Here is a 24365-nt window from a genome sequence, read left to right on the forward strand (position 1 = left end):
GTATCTTTTCTTAAAAGCCTTGCAAAACTGATCAGGCCCTAATTTGCTTTAAAGGTTACATAGCTAACATTATAGAATCATATTGTGTTAGAGGGAGAAGACAGCTTACAAAACACTTAAGTCCAACCTTCTTGCTTAGCAGAAGGACAAAAAGGATTTGATCAAGGTCATAAAGTTAGTAAATAGCAATATAATATTTCAATTCAAGTCTTCTGATTACAATGCAGAAATCCTTTCCCCTATACCATGCTTCTTCTCCCAAATAATAAAAATAAGTTATTACCAATTTAAATATTAAGAATTTTAAATAGTTTAGCTAAGATTATAAAATTTCTAAATGGGATTCTAAGCCATATCTTCTGACCAAACACAATGTTCTTTCCCTTATGAGTTATTCTGCCTATGGAGTCATGAGTGCAAATGGTTATTTCTACAGCATTTTAATACATTAAAAATGTTTTAGGAGTTCCTCCTTAAAAACAAGATCCAATACCTATAAATTGCTCTAAAACCTTTAAAAGTGCTAAGCAAATAAGTTACTATTATATCTGACCCCAGAAAATAACTTAACCTTTACTGTGCTTAGCAAAAGAGGAGACATGGGGGAGGTCACACCATAGAAGCATGGCTGTCTTTTTTCATTAAGTATTTACTTGAAAATTCAGGCAACCATAAGGAAGGAGAGAAGAGGAAGTTTTATTAATATTAATATACATCAGAAACAAAGTTGAATACACAATCTGTCAATGAGACATAGTAAGAGTACTGGAATTTTAGCCAGAAAATCTGGGCTTGAGATCTATCATCATTTGCTAGCTATGTGACTGTAGGCAAACCATCTAACCTCTCTATACCTTAGTTTTCTCACTTGTAAAATACATATAATAGTTTAGCAGCTATATTATAGGTCTTCACCAACAAAAGTATTTTGCAAACCTTAAAGTACTTTACAAATGTGAAAAATTATCAATAGCATTACTAATAACATATTTTTATTCTCAAAACAATGGGACATGGCAAATTGATATTTGTTGGGAATTTCAAGGAATCTAGATGAAAAGCAATATATTTTAACAAGCATATTTAAAAAAAGTATACTACAGTCAAGAATAATTAGCATACTCATTCAATTAGGAATCTTTATAATCCCACCATAATGAATCACAATATATGGGATGACTTGGTTAGAACCATAAATAAAAATTGAGAAGGTACTTCAAACTAACATTTCAGCATACTTCAATTCAAATTCAATGTGTTTTCATTTAATGAAAGGCGTTAGTGAATCTCAAGGTCATGGCTCAACAGAAATATAAACAAAGCCCTGAATTATCTATAAGTTATAAGTTATTAAATCTCCCTTATGGCTGACATTAGACTGTATTGTTACCATCCAAAAAAAAAAAAAAAAAGTACAGTACAAAAAACTCAACTTCAGAAATGAATTACACTTCTAGCTTTAATATATTTAAACTACTCTAAAGCCCATGTTTCTTCCCCTTGCAAAGCAGAGATAAAAATTCTTGACCTGTTTGCCTCAGGTTTTTATTTTTAATAAGAACTAAGTGACATAAAATACATTTTATAATTGTAAGGAGTTATGCAAATGTGAATCATTGTTACTGTAGAAAATAAAAATTTAAAAACCCAGGTAAGTTTATCATCTGCCAATGACACCTGCAACTTAGCAAATCAAAAGTTATTATAACATCAGCAAACATATAATATACATGAAGAAAAAGTATTATTGTGTGGATGCCCTCATCTTTTTTAGGTCCTCAAAAAGAGAATGTGGGCTACAGGAGATAGGGAAAGATAACATAAGTACTAATGGGAGTGAATGGTCACATATAATTTCTCTGTTTTTCGAGAGATCCTGAAATATCACTGCAACAAATAGTTTCTTTAATGAATAAATGTGATCTTGTCCAAACTCTACTTACAATCTTTCAGTGCCTCCCCAGTTTGAACTATATAATGTTTCATCTCCTTAACCCGGTATTCAAAGCCTGAACCTACTCCTTCTTCATACTATATTATCTTACTCCATAAACTCCATGCTCTTACCTAACAGGACTGCATTCCTTTGCTCTTACCATAACTTTGTTTATATCATTTACTAATGTCTTGAATATATTTCCTTTTCTCTCTTCACCTAAACTCTTATTAAGCCTTTAAAGACGCCTGACCATGAAGTCCTTCTTTTCCAACTTCTTTCCTCCCCTCCCCTTTTTTAGCTCTGTTCCTATCCCTTCTCACCCTCCAACCCTCATCATGATCCCTGAATTTCATGCAGTACCTTAGTTTCTCTGATACATTTATTATTGACTAAACATTATTGTTATCTACATATTGATTATAGACTCTTTAATAGACTATGAGCTCCATGAAGTCAGGGACAATACAGCAATTCAATTTTGTCTCTCCATGGACATTCAGGGAAGCAGGTGCTTAAGTTTTTTTTTTTTTTTAAAGCACTAGAAGATGCAGCTCTGTGCTCTGTCTCAGGGCTTTATACCCTGTATAGATTTGATGAACATCTGTTGAAACAGTTTTTTTTCTAGGCTAATGCCCAGCTACTTGTGCCCATCTGATAAGCTTCAGTGAGATATTTCTTTTAAAAAGTTTAATTTTTAATTATTTAAATTTAACAAAGCTGCAGATACTTTCAGAGAACCATAACCTATTTTATCATGAGCTGCAAGGCATCCTGAATTAGAAGGGATGATCAGAAATAATCTTCCCCAAATCATTCATTTTAAAGAGAAAAAAACTAAGAATCAAAGAAGAAAAGTGATATGTCAAAGATCCCAGAAGTAGTGACAGGGCTGAGATCTTCCTCAGACTCTCTATGTCATGATCCTTACACAATCCCAGATCCCTTATACTTCAAAATATGAGAAAATTAAGTTTAATTTGCCAAAACGGCTTGTGCTAGATGCCAGAAAAATTATAGAACTGATGAATGAAATGATAACCTTTACCAAGGCTGCAGCAGAGGCTGGGAATAGAACCATACCTGACTCAGATACCAGTGGTACATGGGAAAGTTTGCTCCTGGCTCTTGTTAGAGGTCTTCGAGGATAGTCTTCATCATATTCCATTTCAAAATTCTCAGATTGGGAGCTTCCTCTCCTGTCATCCCCATAGACATTCCCATTAGTCCTCTCGTCATTGGCTGGGCTTCGAGACCCACCATGTGGGAGAGTCCTAAAGGAGAATTCTGATCCTATGCCATTGGGACCATTTACAACACAGGCTCTGCTGGTGGAAGGCCGTTCCTCATCAGAACATCTGCTAGTTCTGCTCTGCGGTCCCTGAGACCTACTGCAGGAGCACCTGGAGGAAACTGAGTTTTCTCTATCAACTGCCCCTGAACCCTCAGTCTTACAAGGAGAGCAGACACACGGTTGTGATGGATCTGGGGCTGGGGTGCTGGGCTCACCAGAGTTGCCAGTTACGGTCCTTACAAAGTCAGGGCTTTGAGGAGCAGCATTGCATGAAGGGGAGTTACCCACAGAGCCTGGGCTACTGCCACAACTGGGATAAACATCTTTGTTTTTCTTCTTCTCAGGCATGTCGCTGGCTGCTTTCATATCTGCTTTGATCTGTTCACTTGTGACCTGGCAGCCCTTCTCACAGCTATTTTCCTCAATGGAGGACGACTTCAACTGGCCCATTTGATGAGAGGAGCTGCATCTCTTTCGAAGTGGAGTCTTACCTTTTCCACTCACTGATTACAGAAAAAGAAGAAATGTTCAGTTAGGATTGAGAACACCTCTCATATCAAAAAGGGGACTCCTCATTAATGTATGTTCTGTTTCTTTTTGATTCCCTCCTCTCTAATGACACTGACAAGATCCTAATTCAGTCATTCATTAGGAGATAGTTAGGTGGTGCCATAGTGCATAGAGCTCTAGGTCTGGAGAAAGGAAGAACCTAGTTCAAGTATCATCTCAGAGATTTAACCTATTTGCCTCAGTTTTCTCATGTGAAAAATTGGGGGTAATAAAAACACCTATCTTGCAACATTGTTATGAGGTTTAAATGAGATAATATTTATAAAATGTTTAGCTAATTGCCTGGCAAATACTGGGCTATAGATAAATGCTATCTTATAGTTTATTTATAATAAATAATAATTTATAATTATATATAAATAATAATCATAAATAAATAAGTGCTTATTTACTTCCCCTTCCCTTCATTAGTATTGCAGTTGTTGCTTAACAGGTCTTTTTGCCTTTTCTACCCCCAAGTCATGTAGCTCTATTCCCCAATCCATATAAAAATTGTCTTTTCATGCAGACATCTACTAATGACATTTCTCCACTAAAAATCTTCAATGGAGCCTTATCACCTACTGAGTAAGGCACAGATTCTTCTTTCTGGCACTGGTATGGCCCTTCACAATTTATGGTTGATCTTTCTTTTCACTCTTCTCTAAAGGTCAAATTTTAGTTTTTTCTCATTCCCATTCCTAGAATATATCCTCTCACTGCTACCATCTACTGAAGGCCTAGTCTATCTTTAAGGGGACAACTAAAAAAAACAAAAAACAAAATAACAAACACCAAACTCCTTTGGTAAACTCAGAAATGAGCTTAGTAAGTCTTCCAAACTGACATACAACTTTGTTATCTACAATTATGTCTGATCCTCCTATTAGACTGTAAGATCTATGAAAGCAGGAATTATGCTTTATTTGCTGAATAAGGCTTAAGAAACATTGAACAGAATGATTACTGTGAGAAGGTGGAAGGGTGTCAAGCTGGTTTTAATTTGTTTTATTAATTGGCTGGAAAAGTGTGTTCTAGTTACCTAAATTTTATAAATCATGGTTTTAGCTTAATAGGATCTGTTAGGAGTTTATGGTCTGCTGGAATAGCTTTAACTACAAAGTATCAGGTTTAAAATTTTAGTGGAAGACTACAAACATTATTTAGGGTTTAATTTGGGTCAAGTTTCCTAATAGGGAAAACACTACAAAATATCAGCTGGCCATTCACCTGGGGGTTGCCTGGATTCTACTGGCTCTCTGATTTTGTCTTCTTTGTCACTGTAGTTCTGAGAACTGTTTTTAGCAATGCAGCTTCCAGGGGCTCCCATACTCTCTTCCTCATCTTCACTGTCTGAATCGTGAACAGTAATTGGTGGTGCTTTGGCAGCAGGCTGAAGACCACTGGGTCCTAAAACAAAAAGTCAGGGCCAAATAGTTTACTATGGTGTGTTGGAATCCAAGTGTTAAGTCATTAGAATTGATAGAGACAATAATTATCTAATTTAGCATGGTTCAGTATGACTAATCTGATCCTACAAAGAAATGTTATGGGCCAGAACTTGAAACAAGAGGAGACAATGTTTAAATCTAGTTTAGAATTGATTTAATCCTACAACAATAATGGTTTCCCAGTGATATAATGATTGGTGTGTACTCAGTGTACAGCATATAAGCAAGAAGCTCTCAGGGCCAGACACAGAAGCCCACTCTTAGAGGCAGAGATAGATTCATTCCATATTCCACCTTTGTGCTGGCTGGAGACATTCGGAGGGAGCTAGGGGATGAAGCTCAAGACTTTGAAGGACACAAAAAAGGACTGGATTTTAACTCCTGGCTGTGTTTGAAATGATTATTACTTTGAACTGAAACTAAGGCTGCCTCCAAAAACCTCCCCACAGAGAACAATCATATATTTGAAAAAAAGAAGAACTCTAAAATGGTGCAAGGAAGATAGTTTAAAAAAGGCCATTTTCTAGTTATGGGTTGAGTGTCATGAAATGAGGGAACTGCTTGGTATCTCTGTTTACCAGTCTTTTAGCCAAAAGATTTAATAGGCAGCATGGTATAATAGAAAGACTGCTAAACTTGTACAGGTACCTATATTTGATAGGCATGTTGGAGTCCAGAACAAAAAAATATCATTATTATTGTTATTAATAATAGGACATTTATCCAAGGCAATCCTAATAGACTTTAGATAGAAAATGCCATATGTATCCAGAAAAAAAAACTATGGAGATTGAATGGAAAACAACACATGCTATGTTCACTTATTTTCTCTGTTTTTTTATTTCTTCTCCCATGGTTTCTCCCTTTTGTTCTGATTTTTCTCTCCTAAATGATTCATAAAGCAACACATCCAAAATAAATAAATAAATATAAATTTAAAGAAATGAAACATTAAAATGTATTTAATTTGGCAAAAAATTAACACATTATATAGTTTTATAGTCTTCAACTAATATCTTTCCTCACAACAGTTCTACAAGGTAGGTAAGGCAAGCTTATGCTCTCATTTCATAAATGAAAAGGTTAAGATACTTGTCCAAAGTGTCATGCCTAGTAGGTGACAAAGCAATTTAAACCCAAGTCTCCCAATTACAAATCCAATGCTCTTTCCAGTATACCACAGTTACCAAAAACATTTCAATAGGCCATTCTAAACATTTACTCAAATTTAGCAATATATTTGAAAACCCATTATATTATGACAATAAACAACATGGAGAGGGAAAAGAAATGGAGGCCAATTCATTATAAAGCAGACATAGAAACTGGGGAAAAACTCCAAAAGAAGGTAGCAATAGGTTTCAGATTGAAGAGATCAGTGTAATCATACATTTAGAGGCTATAAGTCAACAGAATGAGTGGTCACTCATAGCAACATTTTGTTGTTGACAATAGTAACTAGAGTCTATTTGTCAGAGACTAGCAATGGGGTGGGGGGGGGGGAGGGAGGAGGGAGAGAGTGGAGATTTGAGATTACCTGCTTGTTCTTCATCAACCTCCATGGGAAAAACAGCCTGGTTATGAGTTGGACCTTCATTTCTACTCTCTCTATCTTCCTGGGGCATTTCTTCCATCTCATTCAATGCTGAAAAGAGACACAATGTCAAAGTGGGATCAAGGGAATATGAAAACATGAGGGGCAAATATTTAAGTATACTATATCAAATCATACCACCAATCCTAAAAAGCTCTGCAATTAGTTCCACACTGTTCATTATAGGAAGAGGGATTAGTTTAGCTTGGTTTATCATTCAGAAGAACAAAGGAGAAAAAGTTGCAGAGGAACAGATTTCTGGCTTGTTATTAAGGAAAATAATTCATAATAATTAACCTAATTAATAATTAAAAGTGGAATGGAATGACTTTAAGATATGGTGAGATATTCTGTATAAAATGAGATATTTTATCCATGTAGGCTTTCAAGCAGAGGATAGATGATGACTTGTTGGGAATATTGGGGCTTGAAATAGGATAGATTCCTATTCAGGGGCTAGACTGAGTGACTTCTAAGGTCCCTTCTAATTCAGATTCTGTAGGGAATATAGCTTGTATCACATGTGACATGGCCAATATGATAATGTTTCCTGTAAGTGGGAGTTTGGGACAAGAAGACTCCACTGTTATCCAAACTGATCAAGCAAAGGAAGAAGGGTGAAAGAGCACTTGATAGCAAAGTCACAGGTGTTTAAAGAAAGTTGACTGGTTTGGGAATAGAAAGAAACATTTTTAGGTACCAGGTTCACAATTTACATTCCCTTCCAAACTTGACCCCTAAATCCTATCTTCTCCCCTTTTATCACTTACCAAATCATCTATGAATAGCATGGTAGAATGATCCTTATTATAGAATATGATTTGGAAGTTATGAGGGACTTAGAAATTTTATTGTTCAATAACTTCATTTTAAAGATCAAAAAAGAGTACTAGAGAAGTAACATGCCTAAGACCATGTGACTAGTTAATAACTAAGCCTGGACTTGAATAGAGGATTTATGATTGGAAATCTAGGAATCAAGTGATTATTCCAGAATGTCTCTTAATAACCTTGGCTCTAGTAGTGTTTGGAAGTATTTGGGGAACAAGTGGGGGATGAGAGTGTAAGTACAGGATCAACCAAAAGAAGAGTATATAATAAATAGAGCCACTTTACTTTATCATTACTGCCATCTAGAGTTTGGAATCAAAAACAGCATAATACAGGATATTTCAAAAGTCTTGGAACTATTTTAGGGGCATTCTGGATGTGGTTCACAAAACCAAAAAATTAATGTGAATCCTGCTTACATTTCTAATATCAATTGAAATCATTTATTTGAATTTAAATCTCCATTATAAGTAATTAATGCCTATCAAGGAATGCCTTACATTTCTGGAAAAGCTAAGTTGTAAGGAATTTCACATGCTGTTAACATACAATCAAAGTTTAGGGTCTTGGTTAAAACTTCAAATAGTAATCTTTCCTGAAGTAATGATAAATAAAATGACTAATTAGATTAGTCTCTAATCAGATTAGACTCAGTTTAAATTCTTCAACCTAGTATTATTTAGTTCCACTTTTATCTATTTAACTTTCTCTCTATTCTTTTTTTTTTCTTTGCTGAGGCTACTGGGGTTAAGTGACTTGCCCAGGGTCACACAGCTAGGAAGTGTCAAGTCTCTGACACCAAATTTTAACTCGGGTCCTCCTAACTTCAGGGCTAGTGCTCTATCTACTGCACCACCTAGTTGCCACTCTCTCTATTCTCAAATATAGATTCTCAAATCAGTCCTACACCCATCAATGACTCCCATTAATTTTTATTCATTCCTATCTTTAATAGGATCCATTGATGTTATATGGCTCTTTATCATGAAATACCATGATCACAGAATAAGCAAAATTAAAGATAAGACAGAAACTAAAACAAGCATTGTATATTTAAATAAGCAATTATGTAGCAAGTGAGAAAGGATAATCCATGCATGAGAAGTGGCATAAATGACATCAAGGATGTATATAGCTAAAAGAAGAGTTAAATAAATTAAGTTGTGGTAAATGGGAAGCCAAAATGCTTACTTGTTAATCTGAGATTTTTTAAAAAAATTAACTTTTAAAAAATTCTGAATTTAAATACCAAAAAGAACATTTTCAAAAATGCAGAACACAAAAGGATTCTACAGCAAGCATAAATGTCTTACCTCATACTGCTTAATTAAAAAAAAAAAAATTTTTTTTTTAGATGTTATTTTAAAAACTGTCCTGCTTATGTATGTTTTTGTGTGAACTTCTATTCTTCTTTTTTCTTCTAAAAATACTACAGTGGTGCTTTTTATTTTGGAGGAGGAAAAATGAGGGAAGCATTAAAACTGCTGTAGTTCATTAAAACATAAGAAAAAAAAAAAAGCCCCTTCAAATAAATATGCATAGGCAAGCAAAAACAATCCTCACAGGAGCCTTTTCTCTGCACCCTGTGTCCATTATATCTCTGTGAGAAGGTGAATAACAAACTTTTTCTAAGGTCTTCAGTAAACTGTTGCTCACTGCATTGAGAAGTTTGAGTCTTTCAAATTTGTTTTTCTTTGCTGTTTTTGTATCAGTTGTACTGGTTCCGCTCACTTTATTCTGCATAAGATCATATAGGATTCTATGATATCATCTCCAACTTTCTTATAGTATAATAACATCCTGTTCATTAACATACCACAATTTGCAAACCTTATTTGTTCTTCTAGGAGATAATCTAAACTAACTTCATTAGATTCTAGATTTTTGTTTATCTTCTCTTTCCCTCATCCCTTTCACGTTAATCTTCCCTTCAGGAAAGCTTGTTTTACTTGCAACTATTCTCTTCATGGTATTTACCATCATTCCTTAATGTCCTTGCTTCCCAAACCCTTCCTTTTTCCTTGAATTTAACATATTTCTAAACCACCTGAGCATGTATATATTCGCCCTTCCTTTGTCTCAGGTTAAGTGAGGTTCATCATCTGAAGATAACTCTTACCTCTTTTTGCATACTTTTATGTATCCCATTAATGAGAAAGTGCAAGTTCCCCTCCTATATATACTAGTGGATCCTTTTACCTTCCCTTTCTTTTTCCATTCTCAGAAGAGACACAATCTAACCACCCACAAATCGTTCTTTTTTTTTTTTATTTCACTCAATATCCTACAAAGATATTAAAGTTCTAAAAAGATACACCTCTTCTCCCTTACCATAATATTTAATTATTTAATTTAAATAAGTATATATTTCATTCTATTTGCTAAAATAAATTTACTTTTGTAAGTTTTTCTGGCCTCTTTATAGTTCAAAATTCTTTCTCAATTCAGGTGTTTTCATCAGAAAGCTTGAAAATTATCTATTTCATTAGGCATCCATTCCCTTCTCCTTCAGGATATTCATCTTTGCAGAGTAAATTGTTTTTGAGCCTATTTCTTTTGCCTTTTAGAATACTGTGATATAACATCTCTCATTTTTAAAAGAAGTTGTTATTGTATTGGAGGTATTCTTGGCAAAGACACTTGGCTCAGACACTTAACACTTTCTGGGTGTGTGACTCTGGGCAAGTCACTTAACCCTAATTAAGAAATGTGATACAAAGACTCCCTCCCTCATCTATCCTCTCCCCCATCCCATATTTGCACTCCTGCCCACGCATATAACCCACTTGCCTTCTCCTAATGTTTTAATATTATTTATTTAGAAGCTTTTTCAGTTCCATGTAATCAGAGTTATTTGATATTATATTTCTCTTCTAATTTTTCTATAGTATGCTATTTAAGGTCACAATGGAGGAATATGGTATAAGGTATAGTTTAAAACCTAATTTCTGACAGACTATGAATTCCAATTTTCCCAAATTTTTTTTTAATCAAGAATTTTATCAAATCCTAAGATAATTACTGTTTTCCATTTTATCAAACACTAGGATGTTGAGTTCTCTTGTTTTTTAATGTATTTTGTCTAATTTTCCATTGACCTATTCTCTCTCTATAATACTTTGAGGTCTGGTGATGATATTCCCTTTTTGTTCCCACTTCTTTTCATCATTTCCCTTGACATTGTAGGTCTTTTAATTTTATCAAGTTATATTTCTAAAATATCTCCTTAGTAATCTGTTAAGCATTAAAAATTTAAATTAATTCTGTTCATAATGCTATTTTTATTATATTGCCCCAGTATCTAACCATAAGCACAGAATATTACTCTTAACTATATAGATTTTTCTTTATCTCTTTAAGAAGTGTTTTATAACTGGGAAAACATTTTTACAGTCAAAGGTTCTGATAAAGTCCTTATTTCCAAAACAGAGAATTGACTCTAAAAGAAATCAAACCATTCTCCAATTGATAAAAGGTCAAAGATATGAACAGACAATTCTCAAAGAAATTGAAACTATTTCTAGCCTTATGAAAATATGCTCCAAATCATTATTAATCAGAGAAATGCAAATTAAGACAACTCTGAGATACCACTACACATCTGTCAGATTGGCTAGAATGACAGGGAAAGATAATGCGGAATGTTGGAGGGGATGTGGGAAAACAGGGACACATACATTGTTTGTGGAATTGTGAATACATCCAATCATTCTGGAGAGCAATTTGGAACTATGCTCAAAAAGTTATCAAATTGTGCATACCCTTTGATCCAGAAGTGTTTCTATTGGGCTTATACCCCAATGAGATACTAAAGAAGGGAAAGGGACCTGTATGTTCCAAAATGTTTGTGGCAGCCCTCTTTGTAGTGGCCCGAAACTGGAAAATGAATGGATGCCCATCAATTGGAGAATGGTTGAGTAAATTGTGGTATATGAATGTTATTGAATATTATTGTTCTGTAAAAAATGACAAGCAGGATGAATACAGAGGATTGGCGAGACTTAAATGCACTGATGATAAGTGAAATGAGCAACCAGGAGATTATTATATACTTCAACGATACTGTATGACAATTATTCTAATGGAAGTGAATTTCTTCGACAAAGAGATCTAACTCAGTTTCAATTGATCAAGAATGGACAGAAGCAGCTACACCCAAAGAAAGAACACTGGGAAATGAACGTAAACTGCTTGAATTTTTGTTTTTCTTCCCGGGTTATTTATACCTTCTGAATCCAATTCTCCCTGTGCAACAAGAGAACTGTTCGGCTCTGCACACATATATTGTATCTAGGATATACTGTAACCTATTTAAATGTATGGGACTGCTTGCCATCTGGGGGAGGGGGTGGAGGGAGGGAAGGGAAAAATTGGAACAGAAGTGAGTGCAAGGGATAATGCTGTAAAAAATTACCCTGGCATGGGTTCTGTCAATAAAAAGTTATTTAAAAAAAAAAAAAAAAGTGTTTTATAACCAAAAATCCTATACAAGTCTTTTGTGTGGTTTTGAGAGATTGATTCCCAGATATTTTATGTATTTTGCAGTTATTTGGAATGTGCTTTCCCTTCTATTATTTCTTGCATATTATTATTATTATATAAAATGTTAGGTTTTGAGGGCTTATTTTATAGTCTGTAATTTTGTTAAAGCTACAGTCTCATGAATTATTTTTACTCATTCTCTAGATTTTTCCAAATAAACCATCAGATCACCAACAAACAAGGATGTTTTATCTCCTTTTTACTTTCTCTTGTCTTATTGCTGTGCTTACCTTTTCAAAAACTCTTATCAAATAATAGTTGGGAAAGTGGAAATCCTTGTTTCACTCTCATTTTTACTGGAAAAAGGTTAAATGTGATACTTACTTTTGGCTTTAGACAGATGCTTATTTACATACTTTATTGAGTATTTAGCATTAAAAAAAATTTGTACTGCATCAATTGAATAACCACGTGGTTTTCAATGTTTTGATTTTTAATCTGATTGCTTTGATTATTTTCCCAATATTGAACCATTTTTGCTTGCAACCCTGGCATAAATATCAATTGGTCATAATAAATGATTTCCTAATTGCTCAAATAAAATTTGAGGTTTTAATTAAAAAATTTTGACTCAATGTTCATTGTTTTCTTTCTCTAGTTTAGGCATTAAGTCTATATTTGTCTCATTAGGATACTGGCAGGGTGATTTTTTCCTCCTCAATTTTTGGGAGTAAATTGTGAAGTATGAATACTAATTGTTCTCTAAAAATTTGACAAAATTTGAAAAATTTTCTGGGGAATCCATCAGGCTCAAGATTCCCCTACTCCCCTCCCATTTGGTAGCTCTTTACATATAAATCTATTTTCTTCCCACCCCAGCCTGAGTTATTTAAGATCTCTACCTTATCTTCTGATGGTCTGAGTATTTTATATTTTTTATGGATTCTTCTTTCATATTTTCAGTTTTGTTAGCATAAAGATATACACAATATTTTTGATTACTTTTCATTTCTTCTACTTTTTGCTCATTTTATCAATTTGATACTCTTTCTTCTTTTTAACCAAATTAGCAAAAAGTGTATCTTTTATTATCATTTTCAAAGAACCAGCTTTCAGTTTATTATTTCTAAGGTTATTTTCAATTTATTTTTTTCTCTAATTTTTAACATATCCTTTTTTATGCTTAGTTCTTTGTTGACTAATTTTTAAAAATTCATATTTAATTCATTAATCTAATTTTTTCACTTTTATAAATGTATATATAAGATTTTCCGCTTAAAGCCTGCTTCATTTATATCCCAGAAATATGTCTGTTCCATCATTATTATTTTTTAAACATAGTTATACTTAGTTTAACCTCATTATTTAAGCCTTCACTGAAGTCTCCATTTGGATCTGTAAATTTTTTGTGTGTAGCCACAGAATCAATTTCTATACTTATTGCATCATGGTCTGTAAAGGATATAGTAACTATTTCTGCCTTTTAACACTTATTTGAAATAACTCTGTACTTTAATATATAGTCAATTTTTATAAAAGTTTTATGTGATTCTAAGAATTATATATATTCTTATGTTGTGCCATTTGAAGGGCACTTTAAATTTTTGAATTCTAGCTTCTTGGGAAATTTTAATTCTTTATTTTTCCTGTTTTTATCTTTCTCTTAACATCCAAAATAGAGAGAAACATATTGAAATTTCCGGTTTCTACTAACTACTCTTCTCATGTCAATTCTTTCATACCTATAGTAACTTTTCTGTTGAAAGTTTTTACTGTGAAGTTTTACATACTAGTTCCTTTTTCTCACCTGCTTTTTTTATCTGGTTATACAATTCTTACCCTTCTGCTCTTTTTATCTCTATCCATCAAGTGGTTTCCTGCTTCTCCTTCCCATCAATTAGTCCTATTCACTCATTTTTAAAACTTCTTATTTCACACCCCTTTTCAAAAAGAAAGATTTCTCTCATCTTTTCAATATCTATTATCTCTTTCTGAATACTCTAGCCCAGGGCTTCTTAAACTTTTTTATTATGATCCCCTTTTGCCTAAGAAAGCTTTACAATACCCCAGGTATATAAATCAAACATTTACAGATCATAAACCATAATTGTGTGACCCTCCTACAATCAGGTTCATGACCCCAAATGGGGTCATAACTCACAACTTTAAAAAACTTTGCACTAGACCTTTATCCTCTGATTTGTGACCCCTATAATTATCTGGTCTCTTTCTTTTCTCAATATTCATGCAATCCAATCTTCCAAGATATCCATTCTAGACTCTCCCCTCTAGGTACTTGATGCCATTTGCTTTTGAGAGCTTGCCTCATAGATTCTTCTATTTCCTTTTGCCTCACTCCCTACAAAATGCTTTTATAGATATTAATGTAGAAATTATCCCATGCTTGGGTCTCTCTCCCACCACATCCCTGGTCATGAAACCTACTGACCTATGTCTATACTTATGGTTTCTTTTTTAAAAATTTGTCTCAAAATCTCCTCCCTGAGTTCATGTTCACTCATTCCCCAGATGTTCCCAACTCCCCAAGAGTTCCAAATCCCTTCCTCTCTGCCAATGGAGGACAAATAGACTTTTTAAGTCGCCATCTTCCTTAATAATAAACTAATTCATAGGAGCATTCATCAGTAGAACACTGTGCCACCATCAAAGTAAGGCCTCCTTCCTTTCCTACTTCTTTTCAATCTTTTTCTTCCTCATATTCACCTACTCCCCTACAATTTCTTCTTGGAAACCACAACTATCACTTTTCTCTCATTGCTAGTCCTTGAACTAATCCTAGCAAACCAACATTTTCTTCGTGTTCCCCTTATTTCCACCTTCCATTTCATGTACTCTTCCATGTGCTATATATCATATATCACACATCACACACACACACACACACACACACACACACACTCAGCTGCAGGCAAGGTGTTGATCTAATGAGATTTCAAGATGATCAGAACAAAGTTCACAGTGCTTTGGATGGATCCTCTATGGAAGACTTACAGAAAAAAGATAATAGATTAAGAAATGAATAATATAAGAAGCCAAATGAGATCTGTTTCAGAGGAGGAAGCAGGAAGAAGAGTCTAATCATATATACCTTAAAATACCTACATATAATTAATCAAATATCTGACTCCCTACAAATAACTATCTGTATAAAAGATGCAAATAGGTAGAAGAAACAATTATTATCTTTGAGAATATGAGACATTTATATATGGGAAAAAAAGAATATATTAACAAAATGAGTGCAGCAGGCATTCAGAAGAGACAGAATTTATTAAAGAATTCTAGTGGCCAAAAAAAGACTTCACAGTAGAGTTTGAGAACATATATGATGAGTATTTCTTGGCTCATCTGTTTCATCTTCCTTTTGGATTTATAGAAGGTTTGAAATGGAAGAAATTTTAAGAGACTGAATTTAACCCTCTCAGTTTGAAGATGAAGTAGTAAGACTCAGCACTCAGAAGGCAGAAGTACAGAAATATCCAGAGTTTATGAAGGATTCAAGCTTTAAGGCTGATGCAAACAGCAAGGTCACCTGGAAGATCTACAAGCCTTGATTCAATGCTCTGAATCCCTTGCATCAGGTTATCCAGAACAGTGTGTGGATGAAATCCCTTTTCCAAGGCAGAAGCATATTGATCTACCAAAGAAAGAGACAACACAACCCCAACCTCACCCCCTCCCAGCTGGACCAGAAAATGTTAAATTACTCAGAGCACACTGCTAAAAGGTAAAGATTAAAAAAATCAAACAACCCCCACCCCCCCCCCAAAAAAAAACACTCAATAAAGAGCACTATGAGATTAGACATATTCAAGGCAACAACTCAGAAAAAATGGGAATAATTGTAAAATGCCTATAAGCAAAAGCAGAATTTGCCTACAAGATCAATTAGAATTCTTTGAAAGAAATGATACAAGGGTTTAAAAAATGTTTTTAAATAACATTGTAAATTAAATGAGTAATAGAGGAAAGAATTAGAAGAGAAATGCAAATTAAGGAGAAGAAACTTGGAAAGAGAATTAATAGTTTGGAACAAGATTTGCAAAAACTTATCTAAGTTAATAGACTCCTTGAAAGTTAGAATTGATTAAATGAAGGTCAGTGACTCCTTGAAAAAAGAAATATTAAAATGAGGTTTTAAAAAACAAGAAAATATTAGATGCCATATTAAAAATTAAGCACCTGGAAAACAGATAATGGGGTGATAATGTAGGAATCATGACACTATTTAAAGCCACGACCAAAAAAAGACCAAGAAATCATGAAAGATAATTGCCTTGATTTCTCAGAACAAGGAGGCAAAATGAAAATATAAAGAATTCAATGTCATCTTCTCAGAGTTCCCAAAATGAAAACTCCTAGTAATGTCACAGTTAAAATCAAGTGCTTACATGTTAAAGAAAAAATTTCTGCAAGCTGACAGCAAGAATCCATTTTAAAAGAGAGGAAGCAGAGCAGAATCACTTAAGATTCAGAAGTTACCACCATAAAAAAAGCAAAGAGCATGGCATACCATATTCTGAAATACCAACGATATAGGCTTACAACTAAGTTCAAAAAACTAGTTTTTTAGTGAAACAGAAGACTTTCAAGCATTACTGATGAAAAGACCAAAATCAGATTGAAAGTTTAAAATACCATTATAAGAAAGAAAAAAAGAAGAGGTAAATATATTTTTGAAAGCTATGTTTGAAATGGGAGTAAAGAGTAAAAATGATATACGCATCCCTTAAGAACTACTTCAACAAGGGGCGTAGAAATCAAATAAAATGAAATATTTGAGAGTGTTTTGCTAGGTTTTAATTCCAGATGACCAATGGTTTAGAACAAGATCCACTGACTGGTAATGGACTGTTTGTTGAATGAAATACATATTTTTTTGCAAATGACCAATGTGGGAATGTGTTTTGCTTAATAATGTATATTTGTTGCAGGTGTGTGCTTGTGTTTCTGGGGAATCAGAGAGTGGAAGACAGCAAATGATTGTTAATTGAAAAAAATTATTTTTAAATTATTTTTAAATTTAAATGCATAAAATTACTATTAAAATATGTATCTGAAACAAAAAAGAGGCATGCTTTATAGAACAGAACATAGACATCTAAGTCCTTGACAACTAATGAAATTAAAAACTCAAATTTCTTTTATAGTTTACTGTATAAATAGACATGCTAGTCTATTCTAAAAACAGGCAAATTAGTCTATATTTTACTGCCTTATTTAAATGATTACATACAAATAGTCTGTGCAAATATTTAATTACAAGACTAAGTAAATTTATCTTTTAGCTCAATCAAGAATTAAGACTGTATTAGACACAAGACAATAAAAGAATAATATTATGAAGTCAGTCTACATAACAGTATGATCTATCCCCACTAAAGACTCTGAGGTGAAGTAAGTTCCTATAGGTACACAACACAAAATATCCAGGAGAAATAAGTCTCTCTTCATAGCTCAAATGGTCAAACTGGGGGGGAAGGTTAAGAGAATAAATTTACTGCACATAATTTGTGGGAAGACAGAAAGACAAAAGAGCAGGTGCACTCAAGTTTTCATGTGTCCAATTCCTAAGTCATCAATGAAGACCCATCTTTGCAATCTCCATATGTATGACAAGATTTACCTGATGTTCAGTGCCCATAGAAAACAATGCTATTCTTCCCCACTGTGAGGAGGAAGTAAAAGATAGCATCATGCCTAATTTTTATAAAGTAGAGCTAAACTAGACTAGACCAAATTCTTGCCAACCTTCTATATTAATCACCTTTGCCTACACATTTCAACCCCTATCCCTGTAAGAACTTTCAACTTCTTCCCTTCTCAATAATGGTCAATTTCATTTGTGACTTCCTATACTTCAATCCCCTTCTTATATCCCTGCATCTACATGTTTATTAACTACTGTGAGAATAGCTGGAGTCGCTCAATCTAAGGTCTGAAAGAGAACATCCAGCCTCCCACCCAAATGTAGAATTAATTCTCTCTACAATCTCCCCAAATGTAAGATTACCCAGCCTTTTCTAGAAGACCAAAAGAGAGAAGGAATTCTAATTTCTAAGTTCATCCATTCCATTTAAGAACAACTGTCATAAAGTTTTCCATTATATTAAGATAAAATATATCTCTCTATAATCTCCCTGCAATGTCTTAGTTCTGGTCTCTTGGATTAAAGGGACCAAGTGGAACAAATCCCACTCCTCTTTCATATGACAACTCTTCATACATTCAAAAGTTACAAAAGCATGTTCCCGTTTCTTCCCTTATCTCCTTAGTCCAAACTGAACACCCCTAGTTTCTTTCACTAATTCTCATAGAATCTCATTTTCTGTCTACTCTTTTCTTAGATGCACTCTACACTGTCAGTAGCATGTGGTGCATTACAAACTGATCACATTATTCCAGATGTAGTATGACCACGGTTAAATACAGCAGTATTACTTCCTCTTGTTGTCAAGATATTTGTTTCTAAATCAAAGATATAGAGCTGGAAAGCACTTCAGAGTTTGTCAAATCTAATCTTTTCATTTTACAGATAGGGAAACTGGACCAAGAAGTGACTTCCCAAAGTCAAACTCTCACAAATCACATTAAGGTTTTTCTCTAGCTACAGTGTTCTAATGTATGGTACTAGAGAGCCTGCAGTTAATCAGAACAGGATGGCCCTTTTCAGATGAACGGCCCTTTTTAAATGAACTCCTGTCAAGTCTGTGGTATTGCAAAGGCAAACAAAACAAGGAATGTTTATTCCCCCATCTGTTCTACTGGCCAAGTGAAAGGTGATGATTCCAGGAATGAAAAAGGAAAAAAGGTGGGACCTGAGGAGAAAGATAGATTGCAAAATAAAAACCATTTCTGTTTGGAGCTCACAAAAGGTCAGGGTTACCCTCAGCTGCAATCTGCTGTTCTTCAGCCTGTCCATCCTGGCGCATCTCATTCTCCTCATTCTGATCATTGGCCTGTTGGGGATTATTGTTGGGTACATTGGGGTTGTTGTTTTGATGATTGTCATTTTCATTGTTGGAATTCTGGTTGCTCACAAGGGCTGATGAAACACCAATCCCTGTACCTGCACTCAGACCAACACGTGCACAACCCTAAGAAAACAGATAGCCAGATATCAATGACAAGGGGATGATTACTCCAAATACCTAGTAAAGTGAAAATTCAAATTATTTTTATCTCCTAACTTTTTCCTGATACTAAACTAACTACTCTAATGTTACATATCCCCAACAAAAGAACTTAATGGTTTAAATATGAAAGAAGGTAATTTTTGAGCTGCAGATTTCTTTATACTGAAATTGTATATGATTCAGCTTAGTATTCTTTTATATATTTTATATGACTGGATTGCCTCTGATTTTTAAGGACAAAGGATATGGCAATGTAGTACCATGGGAAAAAAAAATGCATTTTGATCAGGAAATCTGTATTCAAGGCCTGGATTCAAAAATGACTTAGCTGTATGATTAAGAGCAAGGCAGTTTCTGAACCTTGTTTTTTTCATATGTAACATGGAAAGAATATTTGTATAAACTACGTCATGGAAGAAGTATTCTGTGAACACTAAAAGCGTGAAACAAATAGACTATCATTATTGTTATGATTATTGTGGCAATGACAAAGAAATTCCCACAACAACAAAGGCCCTACTTCTTATTCCAGGGTGCTAATATTAGCACCCAATTCCACACTGACTTCTTACAGCAATTCTGGTTTTATTCCTCCAACATCCCTCTGAGTTGCTATGAACAAATAAATTTATCATTTAGTAGTTAATGCCCAGTGACAAGCCTTTCCACATTTAGCTACGCTAATCCTAACATATGAGGCACATCTTCACACTATAAATTCAAATATTTGCCCTTTATCCAGCAAGTCATACTCCAAAGCAGTATCATTCAAGTTACATAGAATCATATAATTCCAAAGCTGAAAGGACCTTTGAGATCATTTAGGCCAGGGATTCTTAACCTTTTTTCTGTCACAGGCTCCTGTCTAATGAGGCTATACCCCCCGTCTCAGAACAATTAAAAAAATAACATATTTAAAGGAAATATTAAATTTCAATTGGAAGTTAGCTAAAATAATTTATATTCTATCCCTACTACTCCCAGCCCAAATTCATAGACTTCCTGCAATATTAACCTAGATAAAGAAAGCTACCTCTAGTCCAACCTGCTCATTTTATAGGGAAGAAAACTCAGGCCTGGGAAATATTAGTGATTTTCCCAATGGCACAAAGGGAAGAAGGCTCAGAACTATATGAGCAAGGCAGTTTCTGAACCTTGTTTTTTTCATATGTAACATGGAAAGAATATTTGTATAAACTATGTCATGGAAGAAGTACTCTGTGAATACTAAAAGCGTTACACAAATAGACTATCATTATTGTTATGATTATTGTGGCAATGACAAATTAATTCCCACAACAACAAAGGCCCTACTTATTCCAGGGTGCTAATATCTACCTCCAAATATATGATCTTTAAACTACATTATATTATATTATAGCTTGATATGGTCAGAATGCTCATAGGAATAGGAATAGTTCAGACCACATGACCAAAGCATCATCAGCTGGTATCTGCATATTTAAACTGCAGGTTCAGTTTTTTCAGTAAAAAACAAACAAACAAACAAAAACCTTTAAAAGTTGAATTTCCTAAGTTGTAGAATTTTGGAGCTGGCAGAATACTGGAAACCATTTGCTAAATTCTTTGCTTATAGAAAAGAAAGGGCTAATCAGATAAACTTCCCCATAAGTTGGCAAGTTTCAGCACAACTGGGCATTTTAGCCCTCAACTCTTTTGTCTCTAAGAACAGGGTTTTCAGGATGGATCAGTAAGCATGGCAGACAGGCAGATTAAGACTTTCACCTTAACTTGAATGGAAATGGACCTTTAAGTTTTCTGCCATCAAAATGAACAGTAAAGTCCAGAGAGTCTAAGCCTGTTTCTAACTTCTCCAAGTGCTCTTTTTTTTTCTCTTCTTCTCTTTGATAATTCCTACAAGCTGCATATATAATACACCTGCTTAGAACTGAGACATAATTTAACCTAATCCCCATATACAGATGAGGAAACTGAAAACAAAAAGGGGAAACTGACTTAGTCATACAGCATGCTACTTGGAGAATCAACAATAAAATCTAAGTTTATTGATTTTCAGTTTATAGTTTTTTCCATTAACATTATGTTGCCTAAATTACGATCCGTGTGACTTTCAGTTTTCCATTCAAGGAAAACTATTCTTTGATTATAACTTTCACCAAAAAAAAAAAAAAAAAGAACCTACTTTTTTTATATTACATTGTTTTGTTTCATTCCTGAGCTTCAAAACAAGCCAAAAAATTAATCCCAGTCTGATCTACCTTAGGTGGTTCTCGAAACATCTGGTCCAGACTGATGAACTCCAGGCTTGGCAACAACTCAATGAATTGACTGAAAGATTCAAGCTTAACTGCATGACATCTCACCAAGGTGAGGTCAACCAGCCGTGTCCATCTTGAATGGTCTACAGAAGGAAAAAATGAATAATTTCAAGTTTTAAACTTCCTTAGTCTTGCTTCCTGTTCAGACTGCTAAAAGGTTCTATTATCATAATAGCATAGCATAGTAAGAAAAGGTCATAAATCAGACAAATTTTAGAAGTTTAAGAACCACAAAGATCATCCATTCCAACCTCTGAGTAGAAAGAAACTGTGGGCAAGAGATATTAATTTGTCTAAAGTCAGATGGTTCTAATCTGCAAATTATATAATTGTAATTGGCAGGATACAACTGTAATAGCAGAGGTAGGATTCATATTTATGTCTTTTGACTCTAAATCTGGTGCTCTTTATACTAAAATAGGATCCCACATTCCTATTATTTCCCTTTCCTTTGCCCTGCCCTCACCCCCTATTCCATCTATAAAAAAGAGATGAGACCTAAGGTCTTTCACTCTAAATGCAACATTATTATACTACAAACTGCTTCTGCAGCTCTTATCTATGATAAGATATTTCTTTAAACTACCATCATTTAAAAAAAAAAAAAGATTGGCAAAAGCTAGTCCTTTTAATATCTTTCTATAGCAATATCAATTTAACCATGCTCCATTACTAGAGCAACCAAATGTCAAGGTATCCCAAAAGTCTCTTTATAATTCTCTAGGGATATGTGTCTGTTAGAATCTAATTTCTGGTACATAAATGTCTGGATGACAAGTCTTTGTAAATTTTAAACACAGTGCCCCAAAACCAAAGACTCTGACCCCCACAGAGAAGGAACATACTTATTGGTTAGAGATCTGTTGTGAAGACGTGGAAAAAGTCACCCAAAACTGTATTGACTTAAAATAAGCATAACTGTGGTATATGAATTAACCTAAAATAGACTAGGATTATGCTATGGTAGAAAAAGCACTGCATTTTAAATCAGAAAATATAAATCTTTGGGCACACATCATTTAATCTCATTGGCATTCAGTTTCTTCATCTGTAAAACAGAATTAGAAAAATTCATCTCGCAAATCTCTTCCTGTTCTAAATCCTATGAAGTAATTTGCTCTAAGTAACCAGGTTGCAGTAGTTGAACTGATACTTAGCCACATATGTCACAGGTTATAAGATCTATTGGCTTTAAAGAACTGCATAAATGTCAGCTATTGTTACTTACCTCATGAGATTACTGTAAGGAAAATAAATATTTTATTGAGTTGATTTGATGGATATGAGGAATTATATTTGCAACTAATTCAGAGGACTAATGTGAAGAAAGCATGACAGAAATGAAAAGTGCCTTTAGTCTCTAACAGGGGGATATTAAGGAGCCTGTAGCTCCTGGACAAAGCAAGATGAATATGGACCATGTTGTTGAACTAGTAGGGAATAGCTTCTAGAAGCTCTCGATTAAAGATGATGTCATTTTATTTTGTCTACACAGTAACAGTTACATCTTTAAGTTTATAGTACCTGTGATCCAATTATTTGGGTTATGCAGATGAGGACAATTATAAATGAGTAGATATTTGATACAGGAAAAAACCTCATTGACAGCCTTCATCCCAATATCTGTGATGATGCCAGGATTTTCTACAACATCAGCCAAGCCATACTTCACCAAATCAGCATTGGTCATTTTGCCTGGAATGAGAAACTAATGTCAGAAAGTCAAACTCTAGGAGACAAAAACAAAACAAAACAAAACAAAACTCTATTTCCTACCTAGAGCCTATCCTACAAGGAAGTTTCTTTTATAACATAAAAACCTAATTTTAATAATACTTCAATATTTCAAGGATCCCTAATTTCAACTTTGTAGCTAAACTCTATACCAATATTTTATATATATTATAAAAAGTCCTCCAACATCCCCACTATGAGTTGCTATGAACAAATAATTTTATCATTTAGTAGTTAATGCCCAGTGACAAGCCTTTCCACATTTAGCTAAGCTAATCCTAACATATGAGGCACATCTTCACACTATAATGAGAAATGGGACAAAAATTCCTAATTTTGAGAAATATAAGTAAGAAAATTTTAATTTCCAATCATAAAAGCAATAAAATTGAAGACAGAAAATGAATGTGACATCTCATCTGAGAGGCCCCAAAGAATAGATAAGAATATATATATATACCGTATTGGCCAAAATATAAGGTGAGGTTTTCAGTTCTGGCTTAAAAAAATAAAAGATAACATTCTAAAAATACAACTATACTCACATTCAAGAACTATGATCATAGGAATCTAACATTCGTATTATAAAACAGGAGACTAAGAACACTTCTAAAGTCCCCATTAGGGATGAAAATGCAGCTGCAATTGTTCCATCTGTAATAAAAGAAGTGCCCAGGACAGCCCCCAAACAAAAGATTGTTGCCTCACTTGCTTTAGATAGCTTTCTTCCACCAGGATCCAGTGGAGTGAAAGTAAAATATCTGTGAAAGCCAGGGTCACTACAGGCTTCTGAGAGTGTTTACCATCTGTTCACTAGTAGAGAATTACAGCTCCTTCAATCTTCACTTGTCTCATTACCTACAAGTCTGTCCTCATTCTCAACACAACTTGATTTTCTTCTCTCCATAATTAATTTCAATCATCCAGTACCCAAGTGACTCCTTGAGCTACAATGTTCAAGGTTTTCTTTGTTTTCTTTAAGTATGTAGCATATGATTCTATTCTAATAGGCAAGTGCGACAGAACAGATAGAATAA

At 34.1% G+C, this 24365-nt stretch overlaps 1 protein-coding gene across 6 annotated transcripts in view; it reads right to left on the minus strand.

The window, feature by feature from the left end:
• FBXO38 (F-box protein 38) overlaps positions 1 to 24365 on the minus strand; it is a 116909-nt gene that overhangs the window by 25751 nt on the left and 66793 nt on the right. For 5 of the 6 annotated variants that reach the window (XM_031953702.1, XM_031953703.1, XM_031953704.1 and 2 more), the window contains 6 exons: positions 23119 to 23289; positions 21535 to 21677; positions 19045 to 19255; positions 6768 to 6875; positions 5010 to 5189; positions 3020 to 3733 (listed from right to left, as the gene is read on the minus strand). In XM_031953702.1, coding sequence (XP_031809562.1) covers positions 3020 to 3733; positions 5010 to 5189; positions 6768 to 6875; positions 19045 to 19255; positions 21535 to 21677; positions 23119 to 23289 — 1527 coding nt within the window. The remainder of the gene's footprint in view (positions 1 to 3019; positions 3734 to 5009; positions 5190 to 6767; positions 6876 to 19044; positions 19256 to 21534; positions 21678 to 23118; positions 23290 to 24365) is intronic. The other variant, XM_031953706.1, reaches the window with a different exon arrangement.

This window comes from Sarcophilus harrisii, chromosome 2 (assembly GCF_902635505.1).
Source record: "Sarcophilus harrisii chromosome 2, mSarHar1.11, whole genome shotgun sequence".
In the NCBI taxonomy this organism is placed as follows: Eukaryota; Metazoa; Chordata; class Mammalia; order Dasyuromorphia; family Dasyuridae; genus Sarcophilus; species Sarcophilus harrisii.